Source organism: Metarhizium acridum (genome assembly GCF_019434415.1).
Source record: "Metarhizium acridum strain ARSEF 324 chromosome Unknown scaffold_72, whole genome shotgun sequence".
NCBI classification, from domain to species: Eukaryota; Fungi; Ascomycota; class Sordariomycetes; order Hypocreales; family Clavicipitaceae; genus Metarhizium; species Metarhizium acridum.
Genome location: NW_027094019.1, coordinates 416938 through 431639, shown reverse-complemented (window position 1 = coordinate 431639; position 14702 = coordinate 416938). Strand labels below are relative to the sequence as shown.

Sequence of the window (14702 nt, the reverse complement as noted above, 5' to 3'; positions counted from 1 at the left end):
TCTTTATTAAAATAACCTTCTTTTTATAATAATTAATAATTCGTCTTTATTCTTTATAAAGGCTTATACTTATTATACTTATATAAGACTTCCCTAATATAAAGCCTTTATTTTTAATTTAAGTTATTATATAAAGTGTATAGTAGATAAGTAAGGGAATTATAATATTATAAGGGTAACCCCTTAATAGCTTTATAGTATTATAAATTAATATTATAAGCTTAAAAGAGAGCTTAAAGAAGCTAAGAAGCGTGCCTTAACTAAGAATTAAAAGGTCTTACGTTTATAAAAATAAAAGAAATTATAGTTTAAGAAAATAATACGTGTAATTACGCGTAGTATTAATAACGTTAAAGAGTTAAAACGTGTAAAACGTAAGAAAGTAAAATAGCTTTAAAAGATTATAGGGGTTCTTCTTACTTCTTTTAAGAATTTAGATTCTATTTTAGTTTATTTCTTAGATATTAAATTTAATATTAAGTTATTAAATGATACTTGAGAGATTAATTAGAATACGTTTCTTAGAAATAAAACTATTCAAGTAATATTAAGTAATTCGTGAGATTTTTAGCTAGTTTTTAGGTGTTTTTAGAGTTTAAATATCCCTTTTATTTAATAAGATAATAACGATTCTTTATATCTTCTCGTGCTTTAAGTATTCGTTTAACTTTATATTTATTAGTATCTTCTATTATAATATTTATAGTAATTATAGATTTATCTAATACTTTCTTTAATAGTAATATATAAAATATAAGATAAATTCTTATTTTATTTAATAATAATAGTTTATAGTTAATATTTAAGATTTTTCGTTTAATAAGAAATAATTTAATTTTCTTTTAGTTGAGTTTATTATTAGGTTACTTAATTTTAATGTTTTTATAAATAAGGTATACTTTATATCTCTTCTTTAGGATTAGCGCTAATAATCTCTTTTTATTCGCGTAGTATTTCATTTAATCCTATAAAAATATCTATTTCTATTATAAGTATTTTTATATTTCTATTATAATTACTATATACGCTATAACTACTAGCGCGTTTATATTTTATATTACATATATTTTAATAATAGGGCTAAATTCGTAATTTACCCTAAATAGTAATATTTTTATATTATTAATCTTAGAGCTATTATAAGCCTATTATACTAGTAGTAGCTATTTTACCTAATTATTCTATTAGTAGTTAACAGACCTCTAAATGTATTGTATTTTTTGTATTTTTTACTATGCTGTATTGTATTGTATTGTATTGTAATATAATACAATACAATACATAAATGAAATACCTATAAATGTATTATTAGGATATATAATAATAAATTTGCAAAAATATATAATAATAATAGATTTTTTTCTCGTTATAATGATATAAAAATTATACTTAAAAGTCTACGTATTAATGAAATATTTTACTTTAAAAATAGAATAAATATAAAATATTATATAACTTTTTATATAAAATAAATAAAAAAATAAGGTTTTTTTTAAGCTTTATAAAGACGTTATATTATATAAATTAAGTAAATATTTTTTAAATAATTTTTTTTACTTATATTATATATAAAAAACTAAAAAAATATATAATATATATTAATTATTTTAAAAATAATATTAAATAATAAATAAAAATATATATATAATATAAGATAATTATATAATAATATATTCTTAATAATATATATTTTTTTTATTTTTCTCTTATTTATTACTAATTTAAATTATTTATTATACTTTATATTTTAAATATTTTTATTAATATAATATAAATTATATATAAATTATATATTATAAAATTCTTTAGCTTTTTTTATATTTATTCATACATTTTATAATTATAAAATATTTACATATACTTATATATATTATAACATATATATATATATACATTAAAAATAAATTCTATGACTTTTATTATACTATATATTTCATCTATTATAACTCTACGAAAAAAACGAATTTTATTATAAAATTAGTATCATTTAAAAGCTTATAATCTTAGCTATTTAAAAATATTATTTTTATTTACTTTTAATTAATAATTATAGAGATATTATATGCGGTATCTAGTGGTGTTAAGAAAGTGGAGTATTTAAGTTACCCCGCTTTAGGAACAACGCCACATTCTATAAACTAGAATATCTCTACTAATAATAGACTAAAATAGATAAAAATAGAACTAATTGATAGCTCTTAAAAAGCTCTATCTTTACATACTAGATGCATCTTTATACGTCTAATATTCCTAAAGTTATATTAACTTAAAGTTTAAAAATGTAAATACTTCTTGTAGTATACATATATATATTTCAGGTGAAAAAACGCCTTAACGTAACACAATAGAAAGCCCTCTATGCATTGTAATCACACCGGTATATTCTACTATTTCACAATAGTTGTATTTTGTCTTGCAAATTTTTCACCGATTTCTGTACGAATATGCACGTTTTAGGGGTAAGTTAGGCATCAAAAAAATGCCTGAAATTTAAGGTTTTCATGACATCTTTCATTGTATCTAAACTCTATATATTAACTGTGTTATCCCTCTTTGAAGTTTAGAATTCTCTTTTTTTACACCAACACTTAAACACCTATAACTTAACTAATATCTTACTTTTAATAAAACTTTTTTTTTCACTAGATAACCCTACTTTTAGGGTATATAGTGACTACTTTTTTTACCTTAAAACCCTATCTTATTTGTCATTAAAAATGGCTGAAAATCCCTTTAATTCTGAACCCGATTTATCTACGAATAATAACTCTACTACGAGTCTTTTAACGCTAAATCGATATTAAAATGACCCTGAAAATGATAAGGGCTATTAATTTAGTTCAAAATCATATATCTTTCAACATAATCTCTTTGATTTTCGATTATCAGAGATTAATTTTAATAAAGAAAGACTAATTCATTGTTTTTACACTTAACCAGACTGTTTATTTACTTTTTATAGTAAATCAAAGCGTTTTCAGTCTTCTAATGGTGTTACACACTATAAAAAAAAACATTCTTCTATTGCAACCTTAAAAAACGAAGAAAATTCTAAATTAACGTGTAAGTTATTATCTTTAAACTATTCTTTTAACATATTAATATAATATTATAATATTTTAAAGATATTAATTACTAATTTATTAATATATAGTGCCTATTACTACGGAATCACCTTTATTATCCGAAATATCAGCTCAATCTAGTATATCTAGCAGTAAAAGAGGTAATAAAAGACCTAGAAATAATACTATTATTAGTGAATTTTCTAAGGATACTGCTCTTATGCTAGCTATTGAGTTTATGCTTTAAAATAACCTATCTTTTACTACTATTACTAGTAAAAGCTTTAAAAAGCTAATAAGCTATTATAATAAGTAAGTTTATAATATTATATTATATATTTAATAATATAATATATATTTAATAATATAATATATATTTAATAATATAATATATATTTAATAATATTAACTTATTTTAGTTAAGATACGAGCTTTTTTCACTATTAAAATATACTTTCTCATATAGATATTTTATATCTAAAAATAAAGAAGAATATAATTAATATAATTCAAAATCAAGTTAATAAATTAGGTTATATATCTATTTAACTTAATATTTAGACTTCTATTAATTCTAAATCTTATTTAGGAGTTATAGCTAATTGGCTAAACTCTGAATTTAATTTAGAATACTATTTAATTGGTTAGTTTATTATTTTTATTATATATTATATTATTATTTAACTTTTTAAACTAATTATATTTAGGATTTAAATATTTACCTAATACTCACACTAGAAGTTCTATTAATCTTTGTTTTAATCAATTATTATTAGAATATAATATAAAACCAGAAAAAATATTAAGGTAAGTTAATTATAAGGTTATTTTATGATACTTTATGATATTTTATGATATTTTATTAACTTATTTTAAATTATAGTTTTACTAGAGATAACGGCTCTAATAATAACACTTTTCTTACCTCTTTTTTAAACTTTTATACGGAAAAAAACCTAAAACCTTTCGATATTCGTTGTACAGCTCATATTTTAAATATTATTGCTAAAGATATTATATCTACGTTTATTACCGAATCAACAACATCCGAAAATATCGAAAAATACAAAAATAGCGAGCTTTTATACTTTTCAACAGAAGAATTTAACCAATTATCTTCTGAAAAACAAAAACAATTTTCTAATTTACTTCCAGGTATTTTAAGTTTTTTTTCATTATATTTATATATATTTTAAGCTAATTATTATATAGGAATTATTGGAAAAGTTAAAAAAGTAGCAATTCTTCTTAAAAATAACCAACAACTTTATTCTCAATAGATTAAAGCTTTAAAAGAAGCTAAATCTAAGGGCTTTATAGCTAAAAATAATAATATTATAAAAATACTATTAGGTAAGTTATATAATATATTTAATAGCTTTTATTTCTATTAAAACCTTAAAAATCTATTTAAAACTATTAATAATTATTACTAACTATTTTTACTTAACTTAGCAAACGTAACATAATGGAATTCAACTTTTAGAATGATAAATACGACTATTATGCTTAAAAAAGCTATTATATTATTACAAAACGTTACAAATATAGCAGCTTTTAAAGATGCTAATTTAACAACGCAAGAATAGCTTGATTTAGAGACTTTATCAAGCATTTTAGAGGTTTTTAATGAGCCTACAAAGAAATTACAAAGCCAGGCTTATAATACTATAAGCTTAGTATCTTTTTATATCTTTAAAATATACTTTCTTCTTGAAAATATATTAAAAGATCAAGAAAGTTAGCTTAAAAACGTAAGTTTTTTATATTTTTAAACTTTTTATATTAAAATAATAACTATTTTAACTTATTTATAGAAAACCGCTTATAATCCGTTAGCTAGAGCTTTTATTTCAGCTTTAAATATAGGTTTAAAGAAACTAAATTACTATTTTCCAAAAGATATTAATAGTAATTATAGTTTTTGGAAGCCTTATTTATTTGCTGCTATATTAGACCCTAGATTTAATATTAAAACGGTTAAAACTCGATTTAATATAAATTCAACTACTTTACATTTATTATTAAATGATTTAAAAACAGAATATTAAGAGTAAGTATAAATAATTATTAAGAATAACCTTTTTTTTAATATTTTATAACTAATTATATCTTAGAATATATGAATTATATATAAAAGACCCTAAAAATAAGCTTATTCCAAATATAGAAATAGAAGAAGATTCTTCTTCTAGTTCTAATTTAAATAATCGAGTAATAATCGATTTACAATAACCAGCTAAGAAATTAACATCTTATAAAGATCCTAGGCCTAAATTAAAGCCTAGTTTATTTGATAACTTATTTCCTAAGCAAAAAAATAAAGCTATTAAAGAAACTAGAAAAAACGAGATTTCTAGTTATTATAAGCTTAATTTAGAAGATAATGAGGTATTTTTAACATTTATAAGCTTAATTATATAAAAATAAACACTAACTTTTAATAGGAAGATATATTTATTTGGTGGGCTAATTCTATTAAAGCTTTTCCGATTCTTTTAATAATAGCACGAAAATATTTAGCTATTCCAGCTACTTTAGGAGCTATAGAAGGGAATTTTAACCAAGGAGGTAACGTGATTAGTAAGCGAAGAACCTCTTTAATGCATTCTAATATTTGAAAAATTTTATTATTAAAAAACTAGGCTAAAAATAAGGAAAAACGAGTTAAAACAAAGAAATATTATAATTTATTCTCTTATTCTAGCTTAGATTCAGAAAAATCTAAATCAGATGAAAATTCAGCTTTTTCTGGTAGTAATAAAGCTATTTCTAAAGTTAAATTTATAAATAGTACTAAAAATAGGGAAGAAGAGGAAGATAGTGATATTTATGATGTATAATAGCTTTATATTAGTATAAAATAAAGCTTTTAATATTTTTTTTGAATTTTATAATAATAAGAAGAACTTTAGCTTTATAAAGATATTTATATTAATATTATAAGTTATATATTTAAAAAGTTACTTGCATTTATATTTTTTTAAATTTAATATTTACTCTTAAGTCTTTTCATAATATATTTATAGATATATTATTAAGAATTAATTATATAAAAAATAGTATTATATTAATATAATTTTAAGGTTTATAATAATATATTATTTACTATTATATTTTTAATAATTATTAAGATATTAAATAATAAAGCTTAAAAATTTAAGTTTAATACTATATAAATTAAGAAAAAAGGACTTAAAAATAATAATAATTAAGTAATATAACTAATTAACGCTTTAATAGCTTTAAAGTATTTAATTTTATAAAATTTATATATTTAAAGTTTAAACTTTATATTTTAAATTTTTAATAATATATTTTAAATAATAAAAATATAAATAACTCTCTTATTATATAACTTATAATAATATAAATTAATGCATTTTAAAGGACTAAAATAGCTCTATTTAATAATATAAAAATATTTCTTATAAGCCTTATAATTAGCCTTATATATACAAGTAAAAAATTTACTAGCGTTTTTCCCTAATAATACATTTATAGGTATTTTAAGAATGTAATGTATTATATTTAAATACAATACACGAAAATACAATACAATACAAAATACAATACACAATACACTTGTATTTACTATATCCGTAAGAGCTCTGGTAGTTAATATAGCTTCACAGATATTATTTGAGTATTTAATTTAAGATTTCTGTTTATTTATTTAATTATAAGTGAAATACTATTAATAAGCTTTATTTAATCTTTATAGTTTCTATAAGGCATTTTTAAAAGTTTAAGGTAAATAATTTATTGTAATCTAATATAAGCTTTATTAGTAATTTATATTATATAATAATTATTTTAAAGAATATATATATTAAGTTCTTAATATTACTTAATTCCTTATATAAAATATAGTAGGCGTATTTTATAAGTTTATTTATAATAATTAAAATGCTATTATAAGTTACTTCTATTATAGGTTCTTTTAACTTTAATAGTTTAATAATAAAGTTTATTATAATAGTTTACTATACTCTTTTAGGTGGTAATATTAGTTGTAATTCTTCGTATAATACGTGTCGCGTTAATTTTACTTTATTATACGTGTTATATTTCTTAATAACTTCTTATATTATTTTTTTACTTTCTAAAAAGTTATACGATCTTCTTAGCCTACTAATCGTTTTCCTTATACCCTAATATTCGTGTAATAGGTGCTTATATATTTCCTTAATAAGCTATTCTTAAAGTGTACTAGGAATATACTATTATTTATTATATAAGAAGGTTTTACCTTTCTTAAATAAATACGTTTTTATTTTTTAATTATTTAAATAGCTGTTATTATTAATATATAATACGATTTAATATATTTATATTTTATTTAGCTTAACTTACTAGATTATATTAATTTCTTAGGTGCCTAGTATAAGATTCTTATTCTTAATAGCGTGTAGTAAGGGTATATTACTTACTTACTTATTTAATTTTAAGTTCTCTTTTTAGCTAAGCGCGTTTACTCTTTTATTTTTAAATTCTTTATAATATATAGTTTTAAAGTTATAATTTATAAGAGTTTTATACTATTTAATCTATTATTTATTTAAATTCTTTATAGTTAAGAATAATATAAGATTCTTATAGTTAATATAAACCTTAATTTAATACTTTACTCTTATAAGATAGTATCTTTATTCTTTAAAGCACTTAATAATAGCTATAAGTTCTTTATTATAAATTCTATAATTAAGTTTAGGTTTATAAAGTTTCTTTAAGAAGAATATAATTAAGTGTAATCTTTTTTAATTATCTTATTATTTAAGCTATTCGCCTAGTATAAAGTTTAAGGCGTTTATTTTAAGCTTATAAGGTTTATTTTAATTAAATGCTTTTAATATAGGTTCTAATGTAATTAAATCTTTTATCTTTTAGAATACTATAGCTTTTAGTTTATTCTATTAAAAGCTAACTTCTTTTTTATTAGGTTTATAAGAGGTTATAAAATATCTTTATATTCGCTTAAGAACTTATAGTAAAAGTTTATAAATACTATAAATCCTTTGACTTCTTTTAAATTCTTTAATATAAGCTATTTCTTAATAGTTTTAATTTTATTTAAGCTTATTTATATTTCTTTATATATAAGCACGTACCCTAAAAAGTGTATAGTATTCTAGTAGAACTAGTATTTTAAGGCTTTAATTAAGGGTTTATTATTCTATAAAGTTTATAATATCTTATATATATATTATTTGTGTTTCTTAAGGGTATTTAAATAAATAAGAATATTATTAAGGTATATAACTATAAATACTTTTAGTTATTTTCGTAAAATTATATTAATTATTCTTTAAAAGGTTATTAGTACGTTAATAAGCTTAAAAGGTATTATTAAATATTCGTAGTATTCTTTATTAGTTTAAAATACTATTATTTACTTATAGCCTTCTTTTATTCGTATAAGGTTATAGGCTTCTTTTAAGTTAAGTATAGTAAACTATTTAGCTTTTTTAACTTTATCTTTAATTTTCGTTATAAGCGGTAATAGGTATTAATTCTTAATTATAATCTTATTTAAGTGTTAGTAATTAATATATAATTATAGTTTCCTATTCTTCTTTAATACTTATAGAATTAGGTATTTTATTAGAGACTTTAATAGTTATATATATCCCTTTTATAGTATATCCTTTAAATACTTCTTAAGCGCCTTATTTTACTTAAAGTTCTAAGAATAAATTTTATTAAACGTTAATTTAATACTAGGTTAAAGTTTAATCTTATAATCCTAGCGTAAATACTCTAATAGTCCTATTTTTAGCTCTTTATTAAATAGCTTATTATACTTTAAGTATTTCTTAGGAATCTCTATTATCTTAGCTTTTAGCTCTCTAGTAATTACATATATTTTTAGAGGCCTATTATAGTTTAAATAAGGTGCTCTTTATAGGCTACTCTTAGCTTTATAATTATATTCTAGTAAATCCTATTAAAGTTAGCTAGTTCTTTAATTAACTTATAAATTACTTACTTATAATTAGGGTATCCCTAATATAATATTATATTTTAAGATTACTATAATATTTAGTGTAACTTAGTATTTTATACCTTATATATTAACTAAAAGCTACGTAACTTTTATATTAATTACTTCTTAATTATACTTTATTATAATTCCTTTTATAATTATAAGTTAATAGGGCTTATCTTTAGGTGTTTAAGGTAATTATAATTTATTAATGAGATTTAGCGAGATAAAATTTCCTTATACTCTACTATTAATTATTACCTAAATCTTTCGTTCTATTATAATTATATTAATTATAAGGTATATTATACTACTAATATTTATAGTATATAAAGACCTATTAGATCTCCGTTAAGGAATTAGTTTTAATTATAATAATAGCTATTATTTTTTAATTTATTAATTCTATTCTTATATTATTCTTTAACGCGTTATTTTAAGCGTTATTATTAGTAGTTATCTTTTAACGTATTATTAAAGCTTTCTTAGTAATCGCTTAATCTACTATTTATATTAATTAAACTTAAGTTAAGCGAGTTACTTATAATTATATAATTCTCTTTCTTCTTATATTATAAGGTTATAGCTTAAGTAATATATACGTTATTCTTAGTATAATATAATTTTTCGTTTAATATCTTAGAATTAGTTTATTATAATTTTAGTTATATTATAAGGGTTATTCTCCTTCCCTTTTATTCTCGTAGAAATTATTTATTACCTTACTTATTATTAAGGTACGTGTAATAATTATTATTATAATAGAAGGTTTAATTAAGGAGTTTATATTTAACTTTAAGTTTATCTTTCTTAATTAAATAACTTTCTTCTTTTTAAATTAATTCTAGTAAAGGTTCGCTTTTTAGTAAGAGCGTTTAGTATTCCTAAAAGTTATTAGGTATTAGTTAGGTTTTAAATTCTTAATTTTTATTTAAACTAGTATTATTTATTAACGTATAATTTTCTTTATTACTTATTATACTAAGATTTCACGTAGGTAAGTCTTCTTAATTTATAGTATAAAGCTTTTTACCTTTAAGGATTAGCTTTTATAGCTTTTTTAGGGCTTTATATTTATTCGTAAAGTATTTAATCTTACTATAATTATAATAAGTCTTTCTCTTTTCCTTATTTATAGCGTTAAGTTCTATAGGTTTAGCGTAATACTTATATACTATTAATATTTAACGTGGCTTACTATTATTAGGTTTATTAAACCTAATATATAATTTAAATTTCCTATAACTTTTTTTATAATATTACTTATATAAACGGTTATTTACCTTAATAATTATTTTAATAAAGTTATTAAATAACTTAAAATAATCTTCTTAATAAATATTATTCTTTACTTCTTCTTTAAGTCCTTAATAAAAGACTTTTATTTTAGGTTTAGTATTCTAGTTAAGTTTTACTATAATACGTTTAAATTCCCTAGTATAATAAGCTATAAATTTAATTTACTTAAGTTAAGTAAGTTATTATATAGCTTTCTTATACTTATTAGAATTTTTAAATATAATAAGAAGTTATTTCTTAAAGGTTTTATAATTAAAGAAGATATAAATAACTTTTACTTTAGCTTTAGCGCTATACTTAAGATATACGTGAAAGGTTAGCTTCTATTATTCTATTACTTTTTTAGTTAAGAGATTACTAATATAAAGAATCTATAACTTAAGTATTATATAGATTTTTTTATTAACTCGTAGGTAAGCTTAAGCTTATATAAGAAAGTTTCTTATATTACCCTTATAATTATTATATAATTTAAGCTTAGGGAATTTTAGTATATTATTATTATTAATAAAGAATATAAGTATAAGATTTTAAACTACTATAAGTTTCTCTTCTTATACCTTAAGTTTTTCGTAAAGATTATTCTATTAATTAAGAAGCTATTAATTCTACTTCTTAAGCTTAATAATCTTATTATAAAGGTACTTTATTATTAACCTTAAGATTAATAGTCTTTTCGCTTAAAGTAAATATCTTAGAAGTTATTATTACTTAAAGTTTTAAGGTAACTTACTAAATAGAATTAATTAAAATATAATAGTAGCTTAGGTTTTAAGGTATAATAGGTTTATTTCTTAAAAAGTAAGTTAAGTTAAATGCTATAAAGTAGCTTTTAAGTAATATTATAATAAAGCTATTAAAAGTATAACTCTTAATAGTAAAACTATTACTTAAATTAATTAATAAAGAACTAAATTATTTAATTATAGGAATACTTTCTTCTTAAGTATTTATTTATCTTTTGATTATAATTCTAAATTAATTAGCTTAACTATTAATCCCTTTAAACCTTAATTAACTAACTTAAGGTTTAGTTAATTTAATTCTCCTTAATTAATATATTTAAACATTAACCTCTTTAATCGCCTCTTAGGTCACGTAGCTAGTCACGTGCCCCTACCTTCTTCTTATACCCACAGGTTATGCCTGTCCTAGCCGGTGCGGTCCCGTCCCGTGTCTTATGTAGTGTCGTTTGTAACACCGCTTAAGAAGGTATAAAAAGAGTATTAATAGCTTATTAAATAAATAATTTACTAACTTTAAAGCGTTTAATAGCTTCTTATATAAATATTTAAGGTTATTATTATAGTATTATTATTATATAATAAAGCTACTTAAGCGCTCTTAATTATATTATTAAATTAATAGCTTTTATTATTAAAAGCGAAAAGCCGCTCTTAAATAGGTTAAGTATAATAAAAAAGAGCGATTTTAAACGGTTATACATTAGTTAATAATCGTGTTTAGTAGGTAAATTAATAGTGAAAAGAATAAAAGTGGGTGACAGCTGTCCCGGTGTTTTATGGCTGTCCCATATTTTTGTGGCTGACTAAGTGAATCGTCCACTTAGTCGCTGACGGGTAACTTAATTAGTCAAATCCATCCACCCTCTCACCATTCCCCATGGAAACCATGCCGTGTGCATTATATAACTACAATACATGAATACGACTGCCATTTTGATTACCGAGTCTGCTTCTTTCTACTCTACCGCTTGCCTTTGCCTTTACCCTTTGCCTTTGCCTTCACCTTCGCCTTCGCCTTCGCCTTCGCCTGCCCAGGGCCCTTGCCTTTGTGCGCCTCTGCATCCCCTTTGCCCTTCTTCCATAATCTCCCCTCTGATCGCGCGGCTTTGGCGTCAAGCGTCTTCTTGTCTTTGTTGCTCAACTTTCCGCTGCCCTTTTTCTTGAGTGACTCGCGCAGACCATTCAGTTCGTCCTTGCCAGCTTGTTTGGCCTTCTTCTTGTCGTGCTCCGTCTCAAACCAAGTCCTCTTGGGTCTTGACTTGATCTCCGCCTCGTGTTCAATCAAATTTTCGCCCTTCTTCACTTGCATCTCTGCTTGTGCCAGTTGCCTCTCCTCCTTTTCTTCCTGCATAATTTCGTCAATCTCGTCTTCCATGCCATCGATTTCTTCCTGTAGCTTGTCTGCATCTGCGGGGGCAATGATTCTGCTCGTAATCTTTGCGCCTTGTGCCTTTCCAGCCTTGACGGCAGCCTTGACAACTTTGCGATCGCCCTCGGCTGCCAGAGTCACAGCTGTGCCCTTTCGCCCCGCGCGAGCCGTACGGCCGACACGATGAACGTAAATTTCGAGGGATTGAGGTGCTTCGTAGTTGATGACTGTGTCGACGCCTTTGATATCCAAACCACGCGAAGCAAGATCTGTGGCCAGCAGATACGACACTTTACCATCTCTGAATGCTTCAACACTGGAAATACGCTGTAGAGTAGCCAGTTAATATCCTAAACATCGTGTACTGTTGAAAAGGCTACCACTAACCTGCGATTGGTTCATGCTACCATGTAATTCGGCGCATGATAGCCCCAGCAGACCAAAAATGATGCGCGCTCTGTGAGCTTCCTTCTTCTGGCGGAAGAAAATGATGACCCTCTCGTGGTAGAAAGTCTTACAAAGATATGCAAGATATCCCATCCTCTTGTCCTCTCTCCCTGGTCGTAGTCGAACAAACTCTTGTACCAATGTGGTTACAGTCTTCTTTTGTGAATCAACCATGAGCCGCACTGGTTTGTTGAGCCCAGCCCGAATGAGACGATCAACAGTTGAGGTCATAGTGGCCGAGAACAACATGGTCTGTCTTGATTTCGGTAATGTTGTGAGAATCTCGTTCAGTTCGTCGGCGAATCCATCCTCCAGCATGCGATCAGCTTCATCCAGAACCAAGATTTCGACAGTGTCGACGTTGAAACTGGCCGAGTTCCTCATATGATCAATAAATCTTCCCGGTGTGGCAACAATGATATCAGGCCGCAGACGAAGCTCGACCTCTTGTGCCTTTAGGCTGAGACCACCGACAGCCAAGGAGAATTTGATATCAGTATAGCGAGCCAGCTTTGTGCCCACATCGTGACACTGCATTGCCAACTCACGGGTGGGGGTGAGAACGACAACACGAGTGGTCGGGATTTTTTTAGGGCGGAACAGTAATCGCTCCAGGATAGGAACGAAAAAGGCACCAGTTTTGCCGGAACCAGTAACGGCACCACCGACAAGATCCTTTCCCATGAGAGCGATAGGGATGGTTTTGGCCTGGATAGGCGTGGGCTTGGTGAAACCAACAGCGGCGAGGCCACGAAGGATCGGTCGAGACAATGACATGCCTTGGAAGGAAGAGAGGTCCACTATCTTGTCCGACTTTTGCCGTTCTTCGGGAGCAAAGAATTCGTCTCGTTTTGCTTGCTCCTCAGCATCTTCTTCATCATCAGTGGCATCAGAGGCGTCATCATCGGGGTGGGGCTCTGGCGTAGCCACCGAGTCGTCGTCTGAAGCGGCACCATCGTCATGGTCGTCTTGATCAGCATCAGACTTGTCTGAGGCATCTACATCGCCACCTCCGTGTACTTCTTCCTCGTTCTCTTCGACCTCGGAGTCTGCATTCATGCCAAAGGCATCGTCGGCCAGCACCTCATCATCGCCGTCGTCCAGGGCCATCTCCAAGTTATTTTCGGTTTCGGCTTCCTCGTCGGGATTTTCCAAAGTCTCACCAGCCTTCCCGTTCTTCTTTTCTCTTCGTCGCCGAATAATCTCTTCCAGGTCAACACCCTTCTTCTCGGTCATCCCCTTTTTAGCACCCTCAAATCCCCAGCCTTCGAATTCCTCATCGCCAAACTCCCCAGCGTCGTCTGCGACGAACTCAAAGTCAGAGTTCATGGCGCCATCGTCGTCATCCTTGGGGCCCCAGATGCCCTGAGGCTCCTCTTCGTCAGATGCGTCATCGTCTTTGCTAGCCTTTTTCGACTTTTTGCTGGTTTTGGCCTTCTTTTTGGGTGGACGAACGGGGGCTTCTTCCTCTTGGAAGGGATCCTCGTCGTTGTCGGAAAGCGTCGTGATGAAATCGTCCTCGACTGGCTTTCTTTTCTGCGGCGCCATTTTAATAATCCCAGCAACTCCTATACAAGGGTATATAGGGGATATCGGGAGGGGAGTAGTTGTTCAGAGCTACAGGTCCGAACTACCTTTGGCTTTGTCTCCTCTGGCGGGAAGCAAAAATTCCCTAACGGCTGGTCCTGGGGCCGTGGAACCGTGGGTGGTCCGCTCATGGTTTTCTGCCGGGTTGAGCTTTGAAAATTTTGGCGGTGAGGGGAGGATTGCCCAGTTGAGCAGCTAGGCTA

General features: G+C 25.8%; 1 protein-coding gene across 1 annotated transcript; it reads right to left on the bottom strand.

Annotated features, from left to right (window-relative positions):
• Positions 1-11776: 11776 nt before the first annotated feature.
• Positions 11777-14595, bottom strand: DRS1_1 (nucleolar DEAD-box protein required for synthesis of 60S ribosomal subunit). The gene is made up of 2 exons (XM_007817951.2): positions 12853-14595; positions 11777-12792 (listed from the first exon to the last, which is right to left on the bottom strand). Exons 1-2 carry the CDS (start codon positions 14458-14460, stop codon positions 12058-12060), a joined length of 2343 nt encoding a protein of 780 aa, XP_007816142.2. The 5' UTR covers positions 14461-14595; the 3' UTR covers positions 11777-12057.
• Between the last annotated feature and the right edge of the window lie 107 nt (positions 14596-14702).

Coding starts and splice junctions, on each gene's coding strand:
- DRS1_1 (XM_007817951.2), bottom strand. CDS start 14,460: ATGGCGCCGCAGAAAAGAAAGCCAGTCGAGGACGATTTCATCACGACG. Junction 12,793..12,852: donor GTAGCATGAACCAATCGCAG/GTTAGTGGTAGC, acceptor GCTACTCTACAG/CGTATTTCCAGTGTTGAAGC.